At 36.7% G+C, this 13,319-nt stretch overlaps 1 protein-coding gene across 1 annotated transcript in view; it reads left to right on the top strand.

Moving 5' to 3' along the window:
- The window catches only part of DNAH5 (dynein axonemal heavy chain 5), a 142,226-nt gene that overhangs the window by 38,728 nt on the left and 90,179 nt on the right, over window positions 1–13,319 (top strand). The window contains exons 25-34 of the mRNA XM_081952749.1: window positions 12–230; window positions 1,184–1,246; window positions 2,884–3,122; window positions 4,866–5,106; window positions 6,510–6,709; window positions 6,792–6,945; window positions 7,494–7,657; window positions 8,877–9,033; window positions 10,286–10,498; window positions 11,953–12,177. Of these exons, the coding sequence (XP_081808875.1) occupies window positions 12–230; window positions 1,184–1,246; window positions 2,884–3,122; window positions 4,866–5,106; window positions 6,510–6,709; window positions 6,792–6,945; window positions 7,494–7,657; window positions 8,877–9,033; window positions 10,286–10,498; window positions 11,953–12,177 (1,875 nt within the window). The remainder of the gene's footprint in view (window positions 1–11; window positions 231–1,183; window positions 1,247–2,883; window positions 3,123–4,865; window positions 5,107–6,509; window positions 6,710–6,791; window positions 6,946–7,493; window positions 7,658–8,876; window positions 9,034–10,285; window positions 10,499–11,952; window positions 12,178–13,319) is intronic.

Raw genomic sequence — 13,319 nt, 5'->3', positions numbered from 1 at the left:
TGCCTTGGCAGGAATCTTATGCAATGTTAAACAAGTATGAGTTACTGGTGGCAAAGGAGCAGATGGAAAAAGTAGACACTCTGCGGTATACCTGGGAGAAATTGTTGGTCCAAGGAAATGAAGTCCAGAATGAATTAGTGGCTTTGCAGCCCAAATTCAGAGGGGAACTAATCAGCACAGTGGAAGTGTTTGTTGAAGATTGTGATCAATATTACTTGGATTATGACAAGGTACAATATTACAGTACATTGGGAAAACATAATTTTCAGACTTGTTTCTTGTATCAAAAAATAAGTTGAAGGTTAGACATTAAAAATAGACTTTATTCTTGGTTAACTCAGGATAACATTAAAAAAACCCAGCAGAAATAAGGTAAGGTTAGCTTACATTCCATTGCAGTTTTTTAAATGCATGGTGATAGTTTTATTTTTTAAGCTATCCTTGTAAGGTTTATAGGTGCTTTTCCTTAGTTTCAAATATAGAAAGCAGCTAACTCTATACACATTATTCAAGATGGAACAATATACCTTAGTAATAGAATAGATCATCTGATAAGTCTAGCAAATATTTGCAGAGAAATATATTTTATCCCCTAGTCAGTCTCTGGAAATTTTCCTATTTAGAAGGAATTCCAGAGTTATAGTGTTAATGTAGTAAATTTCTCCCACATCTGAAATGTTAAAATTTTAGAAAGGATTACTTTAGAGTAGAACTTGTTTCACATAAGCAACTGCAGCATTCTACACTTGGATGATGTGAAGTAACTCAACTGAAAAGAGCAGTATTTGTATCACTGTGTGATATGGAATAGAGTCACACTTCATTTTAAATGTATGAAACACTCCATGGTGAAGAAATTTCCCAGTATGAAAAGTTTGATTTGAGGCTGCAGAAACATTGAATATTTCATTCTATGAAAAGTCATAGTTGATCCACAGATCATAAACTATATTATCCTTCTGCTTAGACATGTTTTCATTACGATTTGATTACTTGTTCTGATGGAAGCTTTGAAGCTGGGGATTGAATATGCAAAAGAAAGTTCCACTTTTATTACCATAACCTTAATGATGTAATCATTTTGGTGATGAGAGAACGGACACTCTAAAATGAAAGGTAGTATATACTCTTGAAAGATTTTTAAGTGGATTTTTATTAACATTTCAATCTGTTCCTCTTCCAGAATGGTCCCATGGTAGATGGACTTGAACCTCAAGAAGCTAGTGACAGGCTTATAATTTTCCAGGTATTTCCCCTAATGTTTTGCTTATTAATGTAAAGTATCTTCCCAGCCTGATAATCTTGCACTGGGCTTCACTTTCCTCCCAACCAGGATACCTTAGATTATTAGATCAAACTCGCAGGCTGGATGTTTAGTTTAGTTTACTTTATTGCCATTGCACATCATACCACGAAATTAAATGCCATCTAAAGTGTACATTATAACTATAAAAATAAAAACACAAAGACACATCCTTCACATGATACATGTGTTATGCACTGGCCATGCCCACCCCCGGTTTAGCAAAGGGGGAAAAAGTTGTGTTACTTCATGTGACAACAACGTGATGACGTGGGTTTGACACCCTTGCCTTAGATTGTATCAGATTGGAAAAGGCTAATATAAATAGCTAATGCTTAAAGAAAAGCTGCAAGATAGCATCACCCTGATGTGTCATTACATTTGTATCTGACCCAGCAAGAGAAAATTATATTGCAGTGAATTCCGCAATAGTCAAGGAGACCCTGTTAGACCATAGCAATTCTGTTTTCTGTTTCTATAGTGACCAAAGTATTTGTGCTTAAGATGCGTGCAGATGCTAGAAGTGCTTGTTCTCTGTAAATGTCTGTATTGACATTGGCATTTTGTAATTTGGTTCACCTTCTCCGAGACCAATCTCTTTTTCTTTTGTTCTTGGCAAAAGTGACCCAGCTGGGACAAGGCTGGAAGAACAACCAGGAGCAAAAGGGCTTGATTTTTACAACTGCTCCTCCTGATTTCTGTGAATAATTGAATTAAATGGTGTCTGCATCACTAATATTAATACAATAAATTGCTAGATCATTGTAAATTTGATCCCTTTTTAATGCTCAATTTGCAGGGCAGATTTCAGTGCTGACATCAGTATTTGTCCCCCTCCTCCTCCTCCACTGTGTTAGGAAACGAGGGCGATTGGAGTTTAGAAAATGAATTATGTCTTTGCAACTCTCTCTTTGTCTGTCTTTCTCTGTCTCTGCCTCTCGGTTTCTCTCTCTCTTTCTCTCTAACTCAAGTTGCCAAAAATACCTAATAATCGATCCATCCTATTACCCCCCACTCCCCCAAACAATCCTGCAAGTTAGGTTGAGGTGAGAAAGAGTGACTGGCCCAAATCATTGTGCCAGCTTTCACGTCTAAGGCGGGACTAGAATTACCAATCTCCTGGTTTCTAGTCTGGTGCTAGAAAAATAAAAATGCTCTGCAGTGCACACTCCTAAAACTTGGTTGGGGGGGGGGCAGTGCAATTTCCCAGAGGCTGCTTCCTTTTTACAGTATTTTCCAGACTGACCATCCATAGTTACTCAGAGGAATTTGTAAAAACAAAGTAGTGCCTGCTTTGTCCCAAGTGTTTTCAAATATACGTTGGATTTTTATTTTTGAGTTAAAAAGAATCACTGACAATGATTGATGTTAGTATTGTCCTTCCATGTATGTGTTGGAATTAGAAATCTCAAATCTATGCGCAGAAGATTAGGGAGATTTTCAAGGGAACACCTTAATTTTCTTTTGTTATTGATTTTTATGCTTTAGGAAAAATTAAACCCACTCAAGGTAGTTATTTATGTATTGCTTATGGTTTTGAATATTGTTAAATACACTCAAACTTTTCTTTTACACTCTAGAACCGATTTGACAACCTTTTCCGGAAATACATTACTTACACAGGAGGTGAAGAGCTTTTTGGTTTGCCTGTCACTCAGTACTCTCAACTCCTTGAGATAAAAAAGCAGCTGAACTTGTTGCAGAAGCTTTATGGCCTGTACAACAACGTCATTGATACAGTGAATGGCTACCATGATATCCTCTGGTCAGAAGTAAACATTGAAAAGATTAATAATGAACTTCTTGAGTTTCAGAACAGGTGAGAAAACATAGGAACTGCATGTCTCTATTCATCTAAGCTACTGTGATCTATTATTGAGGATAGGTGGAGGGAGCAATTGATTTGTTTCAGGCTGATGCTAACAATACACTGCTTAAAGCAGACCTCTGAAAGACCAATAGTAAGAAAATTGAATCTCAGTTACTTCTTGGTGTTTGGTGAAATTTTAATTGATTTCAATTTATTTCTTCTGATTAATTTGTCTGCATTTCTAATAAATGCCACTATGTCACGACCCTTCTTCTATTGACAAATGCATGTGCCATGCAAATAAATGCACCGACAATGGAGCATTTTTTAAACAGAACATGGTATGGAAATAAGCTTAATTGTCTTTATTTTGTTACTGAATATTCTGCAACATTTAATGGGCAGTTGTGTCACTTACCGAAGCAAAAACTGAAGATGGAGGAATAATCTATGTTTCATATAGTCTTCCTTGGCTACTTTATAGGGACTTTACTACTATATTCTTTTGTGTTTATACTAAAACATTGCAATAAATGTAGGTATAGTCATAGTGACTACTATAGTAGTAGAAATGGTGCTTTAACATTTCCTGGGGGGGGGTGTTAATTGATTTTCATAGATGCCTGCTTTATGGTTTTGCAGATTCAGCTAAGTCATAATATGGTTTATATGTAGTGTTATGTGAGGAATAGATGTCAAAATTGGCAAGAATGATGGACAGAACATCACGATGCAAGTCCTGCCAGTTTTGCATGTACATCATGTTGCCTACCTTGTGGTTGCCTACCATCTTATTGATTTTGATCCCTTTTATTTTGATATCACTGTTGCTTAATGTAGGGCATAGCTTCAACTATTGTGGCGTTTTAAACACGTTAATGTGTATCTTGGACCATTGTACAAACTTAAGCAAGCACTGCTTAATGTAAGATGTGAACCTGGCATTGTTTAGACAGTTCCTTTCAAATCCAATTAAGTAAAGCTGTGCTCTGATGTATTTTTCCAGGTGGGGTGGGAACCTGTGGACACTGGATTGCAACTTGCATAATCTGCCATTGGCAGAAAATCAGTGAAATATCTCCGCAGGGCCAGACACTGCCATTCCACTAGCTAATTTATATTAATGGATTTTAAGTTTTAAAAAGAAATTATATATTGTCCTGCAAATACTAGACTGTTGATGGAAGTGTTTAAGATTACAATTCTACATATACTTACCTGGGAAGAAAGTTGCTTTGAATTTTGTGAGACTTTTAATGAATACTAGACAATATGGGACCCGTTGTGCCATCGTTTCAGAGACATTTCCTTACCAGATTTCTCAATACCTTCAACAATGGCAGAACTCCTAATGGGCGGCCTTCACTGGTTCTTTAAAATTCAGGGAAATATTCAGAGATGATTCTGCCTTGAAAATAGTCAATGTTAAGCAGTAAAGCACAGTCAAACATCAGGAAAAGTTTGATGACATTTAGCATTTTGTCATAAGATGTTTTATAAAATCTGCCAAATTTCCATTCCACAGGAGTCACAGGACTCTGGACTTTGGATACATTCTGCAAGTTAGCCCATTTGAGATTCAAAATTATTGCCCTACAATGCATCATTTCATCCAGTTAAAGTTTACACACAGATAAATAGGAGAGTTTTAGTAATATATAGGTTCTTAAGATTGTGGTTGTTTTTAAAAATTTCTCTCTAGTGGAATTTTTACAATAATTTTGAGCGTGCCCACTGTATGTGTACCTGTAGATGTCGTAAGCTACCACGAGCATTGAAGGAATGGCAGGCATTTCTGGATCTTAAGAAAACAATTGATGACTTCAGTGAATGTTGTCCTTTGCTTGAGTTGATGTCCAATAAAGCCATGATGCAACGTCACTGGAAACGCCTCACTGATCTCATTGCCCATAATTTTGATGTTGAGAATGAAACTTTCAAAATGAGAAATATTATGGAAGCACCCTTGCTGAAATACAAAGAAGAGATAGAGGTAGTAGAAAATGATATGCTTGCAACTTTGATATTGAAATGAATGATCTAACTATTGTATTTCCAAAGCAAACAAGGTTTTTTATTCCATATACAAAAACCTACAACCTGAAAATGGCAAATCTGTTATTTGCTATTTGAGACATTACTTTTTTTAGTTGAGTCAAAGTCAAACTCAACTCTGGTGCCAGCAGTATAGATGTTGTTTGCCATTGCCATCTCTTTCTTATAGCCATTGTAATCTTTAATTCTAGTACAGGAAATCCTTGACCTATGACCACAACTGAGCCCAAAACTTCTGTTGCTAAGTGAGGAATTTGTTAAGTGAGTTTTGCTCCATTTTATGATTTTTTTCTTGCAACAGTTGTTAAGTAAATCACTGCAGTTATTAATTTAATAACACAAGTAATTTAATGTTAAGTGAATCCGGCTTCCCCATTAACTTTGCTGGTCAGAAGATTGCAAAAGATGATCACATGGCCCCGGGACACAGCAACTGTCATAAATATGAACCAGTTGTCAAGTGTTTGAATTTGGATCATGTGACCGTGGAGATGCTGTAACTATTGGGTGAAAAACAGTCATAATTCACTTTCAGTGCTGCTGTAACTTCGAACAGACACTAAACGAATGGTTGTAAGTCAACTGTTGGGTTAGTTCAGTTAGTCAAGGACTAACTGCACTAACCCAGCCCAGCCCTATTTAACTTTCAACACATTTGACAGATGTTGCTTCCTGCTCTAAGAAATAGCCAAATCTATCTGGATCACTACAAGTCTGAAAAATCAACATCCTGCCTTGACTCAGGATAAAAAATCAATCTTGCCATACTAACCTACTGCTGTGGCATGGTTGACAGCTGCAGTATACAGTGGTACATTTAATTGAGAGGGACTTCCCAGACCTACAGCTGCAAAACAAGTTCAATTGGTCATTGATATCTTTTATGTTTGCAGAACTCTAACAGTATTATTTCTCAGTTGCTGCCTTTGTGCTGCTTTTGCTCCAGGAATACATATGGGATTTCCATGCAATGCATGGGTATTTGGGTCATGCTTGCAACTCATCAGGAAGTCTTAGACTATTTTCTGGGACCACTATGTAGTTGTCCTAAATTCAGATTGTGAATTGACTATTTCTGAAAAAGTTAGCTGATTGGCTGATGATCATCCTTAGGAAGCTATGTATTATGTACATGGGTAGAATACTTTGTTTTGGGTTGTAGCAAATGGGTTTATCTGCCTGAACAATCATTCACATTTTATTAAACATTTTTGTACCTAAAGTATGTATTGAAACAATTCATTTAACTTTGACTTGGAAATTTCCATGGCTATTGACTGAAAGATATTCTAATATTCTGGATTTAGTTTTTCATACTAATCTTCTGATTGGTTTTGGTAGGACATCTGCATCAGTGCAGTGAAAGAGAGGGACATTGAACAGAAGCTCAAACAAGTGATTGCTGAATGGGACAATAAAACATTTACTTTTGCTAATTTTAAAACCCGTGGAGAACTTCTCTTGAGAGGAGACAGCACTTCTGAAATTATTGCAAGTATGGAGGACAGCTTGATGATTCTGGGCTCCCTAATGAGCAATAGGTAATATGTAATATGTAGATCTCTCTTTTTTTTAAATGTAGAGATTCATTTGCTCATTTTTGAATATGTGCAATTATTGCAGATATAACTCACCATTCAAGGCTCAGATACAAAAATGGGTGCAATATCTTTCTAACACAACTGATATTATTGAGAACTGGATGATGGTACAGAATTTATGGATATATCTAGAAGCTGTGTTTGTTGGTGGAGATATTGCCAAACAGCTTCCTAAGGTAAGAATTCTTCTTTTGTTCTGCAGATGAATATGCAGATGTATTAAAGGTAATTTATGCAGCTATGACATCTGGATGCTATTGAACTTCATCTCTCAATAGCTCAAACTGGAATGACCAATACTGACACTGTTGGAAGCTATAGTTTAAAGCAGGGATCCCCGACCCTGGTCTGCAGGCCACTTCTGGTCCACCGCCCATTGACAACTGGGTTGCACAAGTAGTGGGTGACTATGGGAAGCTGCTCCATTTGTGCAAGCTGGCTTGTGTGCATGTGTGAAACCATCCCCTTCCCTCTGCTGCTGCTGCTGGTCCACAGAGCCAGAAAGATTGGGGACGACTGGTTTTGAGGACCAGAGAGTCCCATCTTATAATAAGACAATTAGATTAATAACTCAACAGACATCAGAACTGGTTTCTGAAAATTAGCTTAATGTAGCCAGAAGATCATGAGAAAAGAAAGATTGCTGAAAGAAACCTATTAAATCTTCACATCAATAAAATGTGTATAGGGACTGAAGTGCCATTCTTATTTGTACTTTAAACAGGAAGCCAAGCGTTTCTCTAATATTGACAAATCATGGGTAAAGATAATGACCCGAGCCCATGAAATACCAAATGTTGTCCATTGTTGTGTTGGGGATGAAACCATGGGACAATTATTGCCTCATTTATTGGAGCAGCTGGAAATGTGTCAAAAGTCTCTCACAGGGTAAGTTCTGCTTATTTAAAAACTTTTCGCTAACATACAATCATTGTGTTAATTAACAGGAAAAATAACATGTTTCTTTTTTAATATGCATTAGGTTAAAAATTCTCTGAGTGGGCAAAGAGCAGTGGTGAATCTGTTGATATAATTTTGGAATTAAAAATTAATTTCAAAGGAATTAATTGGTCCTCATATATTCATGACAGAGCGTACAATATATGGCTATCTTAACATAGAGCATATAAGCAACTTTGTGAATATTTTGCTAATTCGTATTTGAAAACATATTTGAAAGAGTAAATATGTAATCAGCTAATAAAATGTCTTTTTCAAGGTTGGGGTCAAAAGGAATAAAACACATACTGTGTTTGATAATTATGTCTTAGGTTAATGCAACATGATGTGTACTGGGCTACATGTTGTCCTGCTTTGTATGGCATTATTAAGTCACAGCATGGATAGGCTTAATTTAAAATTTAATCTATATGTGATTTGTGGTTAGAAAAGGGAATTCAAGACAGTTGACTCATGCTACCTTGTCTTCACTGCTCCCAGCTCTGTATCAATTGGTTCAGTTAGAAGGAATATGTTGAAGACATCAAGAGAATGCTGGAAGATAAAAATATTTTCTATCCTATTTTTGTTTTTAATTTAGGATGAAGGATGGGAATAACACTAGGCCATGTGAATTGAATTAAGATTACTTTAGTTTAAGAGCTCCTGAAATTTATAAATATTGGGAAGCACATGATCTACTTGTGTCTGTGCTAATGTGGGAGTGGGGAGGGATAAGACAGTTTTTTAGTATCTGCACGTAATGTTAATCTATGATCCAAAAAAAATCTGTGTTTTCCTTGCTGGACTGGATAAAGTCATGTGGTTGCTGGACTGGATACAATTAAGACAAGGCAATTAATCACTACTTCATCATACTTACTACTTATTCAAGCCCTTGCTCTGCATATTTTTGATTGCTTAACATTTTAGTTTAAATATGTCTGAGTGAAGTGAGCTTCATTAATTCGTACAATATATGAATTAATGAATGGCACTGACAAGATCAAACCATTTAAAATATCAGCTGCAAGACGACTGATTCTATCATTAATGGTGTTTTCTCTAGAGAGGAGCTGAGGAGATCTGATCATTGAAAGATAATGACAAATATAATTGTTAAGTTTACACACATGACCGTAATCCTCTTGGTTTTGTTTGGTTTCAGTTACCTGGAGAAAAAGAGGCTCTCATTTCCTCGCTTCTTCTTTGTGTCAGACCCTGCTCTCCTGGAGATCCTAGGCCAAGCTTCAGACTCGCACACAATACAGGCTCACTTGCTAAATGTTTTTGACAACATCAAAACTGTAAAATTCCATGATAAGGTTTGTGTGATTGTAATATTTTATGGTTTTGATTAACTACTAATGGCATAATCATTGCTGGAGATCTGCCAAGCTCTCTTGAGCCCTGATGTAACCTCAAAGTACCCAAGAACACAAAGACTCCTCAGTAACCAGTGAAATTATTCACATAATTGATAATATATCCATCACACCTCTGTTTTTCACCTCAAGGTTGAGTTTAGGGTCTTACCCGAAAGTAGGCAATACTATATGTTCATGACTGAATTGCTCCAATTTGCAGAATATTAAACAGGCTGATTGGGACTGATGAGAATTATATCCTGGTCTGCATGGCTTCATCCATTCCCTGGTTTTTTGGTTTTTTTTTTGCTATCTGTTAGCTGTTTTTGTTGACTAGATTCATGCAATGTAAAAACAGAGTACTATTATCCTATCTGCAGAGGAGCCATTGTCTAGTAATGCATGAAATTTCACATTTAATTTGTAGTATTGCCAGCTAAAAAAGTTCTCAGATCCTGAAAAGATATTTATCTGCCTCTGATGAGTGAATGTCAGTCAGATTAATACATGACTTGAGGTATTAAATATCTGGATTGGTATAGGATTTTCTGCAGGGCCCAGAGGCAATCTGTGATAGAATTGTATATGCTGTGTGTATTTTATAGAATTAGTTGTTTTAAAGGAATGGGGAAGGGAAAACAAACTTTTTTTCCTTTTATTTTGTATCCCTAATTTAAATCTCCCTTCCCCAAAGTTGCTATTAGTTCCAACAAAGAACACATACAAAATATTAGTAGTCTATCAGATTTATCAGAGATCCCTCTGGAATGACCTCCCCCCCGATATTAGAACTACTACCGACTTCCGCTCCTTCCGACAAAAACTTAAGACTCACCTGTTTCAATTAGCCGGCCTGGCCCATTTATAGTTCCACTCTTACCTCCTGGCGGATATTTTTATTTGGGATAGTTTTTAGGGTTAATGTTTTTAAATTTTTAAAAATTTAATCTAACTTAAACTAAATTTGTACAGTGAACTATTGCTACCTCCTCCAGTCCTATATTTATTTTATTTATCGTATATTTATACTATGTATATTTATTGTTCAATTGTTTTAATATGACTGTACACTGCCCCAAGTCTCTTCTGAGAGAGGGGCGGTCTAGAAATTGAATAAAGTTAAGTTAAGTTAAGTTACAGTCTAAATAAAAAAAACCATGAAAAATGAACTGTTACTATGAAATGTTCATGCAGTATGTATGATTCACAGGTATATGACCGGATCCTTTCCATTTCTTCTCGGGAAGGTGAGACAATTGAATTAGAAAAGCCTGTTATGGCAGATGGCAATGTAGAAGTTTGGCTCAATTTACTTTTAAAGGAGTCCCAATCCTCTTTGCACCTTGTGATTCGACAAGCAGCTGCAAATATTCAGGAAGCAGATTTCCAATTAATTGAGTTTCTTAATACCTTCCCTGCCCAGGTGAATTTATCTCCTTCCTTCTTCTCAGTAGAGAGGGTGTGATCTACATTTCCAGGGTTGGGATTGCTACAAATGTTAATACAGACAGAAATACCTTTATTGTGAATTATTTCTAATAAATACTACAGTTGACATTTAGGAAATCTTATTAAATTTAGTAGAGCTTCAGAATGGATAGATATGTAATTTGCTAATGTGGCTCATCTTTAGTTCTTAACTTGGGTTTGGAGTTCTTATGAAATGGTATTAGTTCCCTGTCCTTGAAAAATGTGGGGTGCACTTTTGGGGATTTCCAATGTGTCTAAAAGACACCTATATTAAAAATGTATAAGGCTTCTATCACATGATATCAATAGTTTGCTTGCAATAATGTTAGTCTTAAAAAAAACCAAAGAAAAATAAATAAAAACTGAAATTAAGGCCTGGGGAAACTAATCAAGAACAGAGGTAGTTCTGTTTCTTCCATATGTTTAAAAATATGTCTTTTATTGTTGAAGAGAGAGACCATAAGCATGGCAGAGAAAAAGCCAATCCTTGGGGTGCAGGATAGCTTGAGGAGCAGAGTATTTGGCAAGGAGGGTCTTCCTTGCACCTTGCATTTGTTCCCCTCAACATGACTTACAGCAACTGCTCTCTTTTCATTTCAGAATTTGAAATGAAAGGGGAGCAGATTTTTGGGTAGTTCTAAATTTGGAGGAAGAAAGAGGATAGTGGGTGTTCATTTGCTTTGCTCTTTGTAGCCTACCTCTGCTTCTTCTGAGGAAATTGTCAGGTTTCCGAAAGATGCCCTAATTGATTCATGGACCTCGAGCCAAGTTTCAAAAGAAAACCAGTCATTTATTAGGAGCACCATTTCGGCAATACCCTATTGCAGTCAGATCTAAGCCTCATTTGAATTATAGCTGAACTTTACCCTGGTTCCTTCCCTCCCCTCAGTCTGTGTCATAAATCACATTCTCCAACAAGGTGCACCCCTCGCAAGCCTGCTGTAGTAATCTGAGATCTGACTCTAGCCGAAGGTATGCGTGGAATGCATGGAATGTGCTCACCCCCTTTCCTCACCATGGCAACTTTATGAGTTGACAGAAATACTATTTGATTCCCATTGCAGTCTAAGGTGGTCCATGAGCTGTTCTCATGATGAAGCATTGCTGCAAGACCCTGCATCATTTTATACTCCACAATTCCTTTGATAAGATCAATTAAGGCTTGTGTAAATATTGGAGATACAGATACCCCTCTTCTCTCTTCTGATACATAAATGGGTAGATTAGGAGTTTAAGATGGGACAAGATTACTCGACCTAGTTTCAGTTTTCACAAGTCCATAAAAATTGCGTAGATAACATTAATTTTTAAAAGTGTAATGACTCAGTTATTGGTTGGCTGAATAAAAAAGGATTTGGGAAGCTTAACAGTTAACCCTGTAAAAATTAATGTAAATTATTTTTTAAGGTTGGTTTGCTGGGTATTCAAATGATCTGGACACGAGAAGCGGAAGAAGCTTTGACCAGTGCAAAATACGACAAAAAAGTGATGCAGAAAACGAATCAATTTTTCTTAGAACTCTTGAATACCCTGATAGACATGACTACCAAAGATCTGAGTTCTGTGGAACGCATTAAATATGAGACACTGATCACAATTCATGTGCACCAAAGAGACATATTTGATGATCTGGTAAAAATAAACCTTATTTAAATAACTGCTATGAAAGGCTGAATTCTGTCTGTGATGTGTAAATGTAATCAATGCAATCAGTCATTTTGGACCAAATGTTACTGAGTTTGTTAATGTTACAAAGCTTCTTTGACATTATAGTCTAATAGCCTTCTTGTTAGGCTTGACAACATCTACTAATAGAATCCTACTTTCCATTGTAAGTAATAGTTTTAGGGATTTCCCTATGCAATGAGCCCAGATCACTCTTCTTTTGACCTACTCAGAGCCCATAGAAAAGGAGAATCAATTTTGTGACTGAGGGTTACTTCAGTGTTATAGATAGACCTCTAAAGCAGGGGTGTCAAACTCGTGGCTTTCGGGCCATATGTGTCACACACAGGCCACGCCCACCAGTGGGGGATTCAATTTTTTTTACTACCGGTTCTGTGGGCGTGGCTTGGTGGGTGTGGCAGGGGAAGATTACTGCAAAATCCCCATTCCCTCCTGATCCGCTGGAACTCAGGAGGCAGAGAATAGATGGGGGCGGGGCCAGTAAGAGGTGGTATTTACTGGTTCTCCAAACTATTCAAAATTTCCACTACCGGTTCTCCAGAACTTCACAGAACCTGCTGAATGCCACCTCTGATGCCCCCCCCCCCATTTTAGCAAAGGAAAAAGTTGTGATATGTCATGTGATGACAATGTGACACTTACGATTTTGACATTCCTGCTCTAAAGGAAAGTGACTGGGACTAGAGGAAGATACTGGTTTATGTGTATATTTTAAGTTAATTCGCCATTACCTTTCTAAACCCAGTCATAACATTTGCTCTTAGTCATAAAGTAAGATCCATTACTCAAATTTAATTCATTGTAAATCTAGTTAATCACTTGATTATTCAGTTTTTTCAAGGCAGAAGAAAAAGAAACAATAGTCAAATCCCATTTGAGGGTAGGGTCAGATGTAGAGCTTGTAACATGTATTTACTGTATGTGCTGGGATTGTTTTATCAGTTTTGTGTACTCCCATTGCATTCTGTGGCTACCACAAAGATGACCTAACTTTGTATTTGAAAACAGCTGTTTTCAGTAATAAATAGAAGGCATGTCTGTATGGTCTGTACTCTGATATTGAACTATGATAGCACAATCCTTTGTTT

The sequence above is a fragment of the Natrix helvetica genome, assembly GCF_964273705.1.
Source record: "Natrix helvetica genome assembly, chromosome: 4".
NCBI classification, from domain to species: Eukaryota; Metazoa; Chordata; class Lepidosauria; order Squamata; family Natricidae; genus Natrix; species Natrix helvetica.
This window is presented reverse-complemented; position numbering and strand designations above follow the sequence as displayed.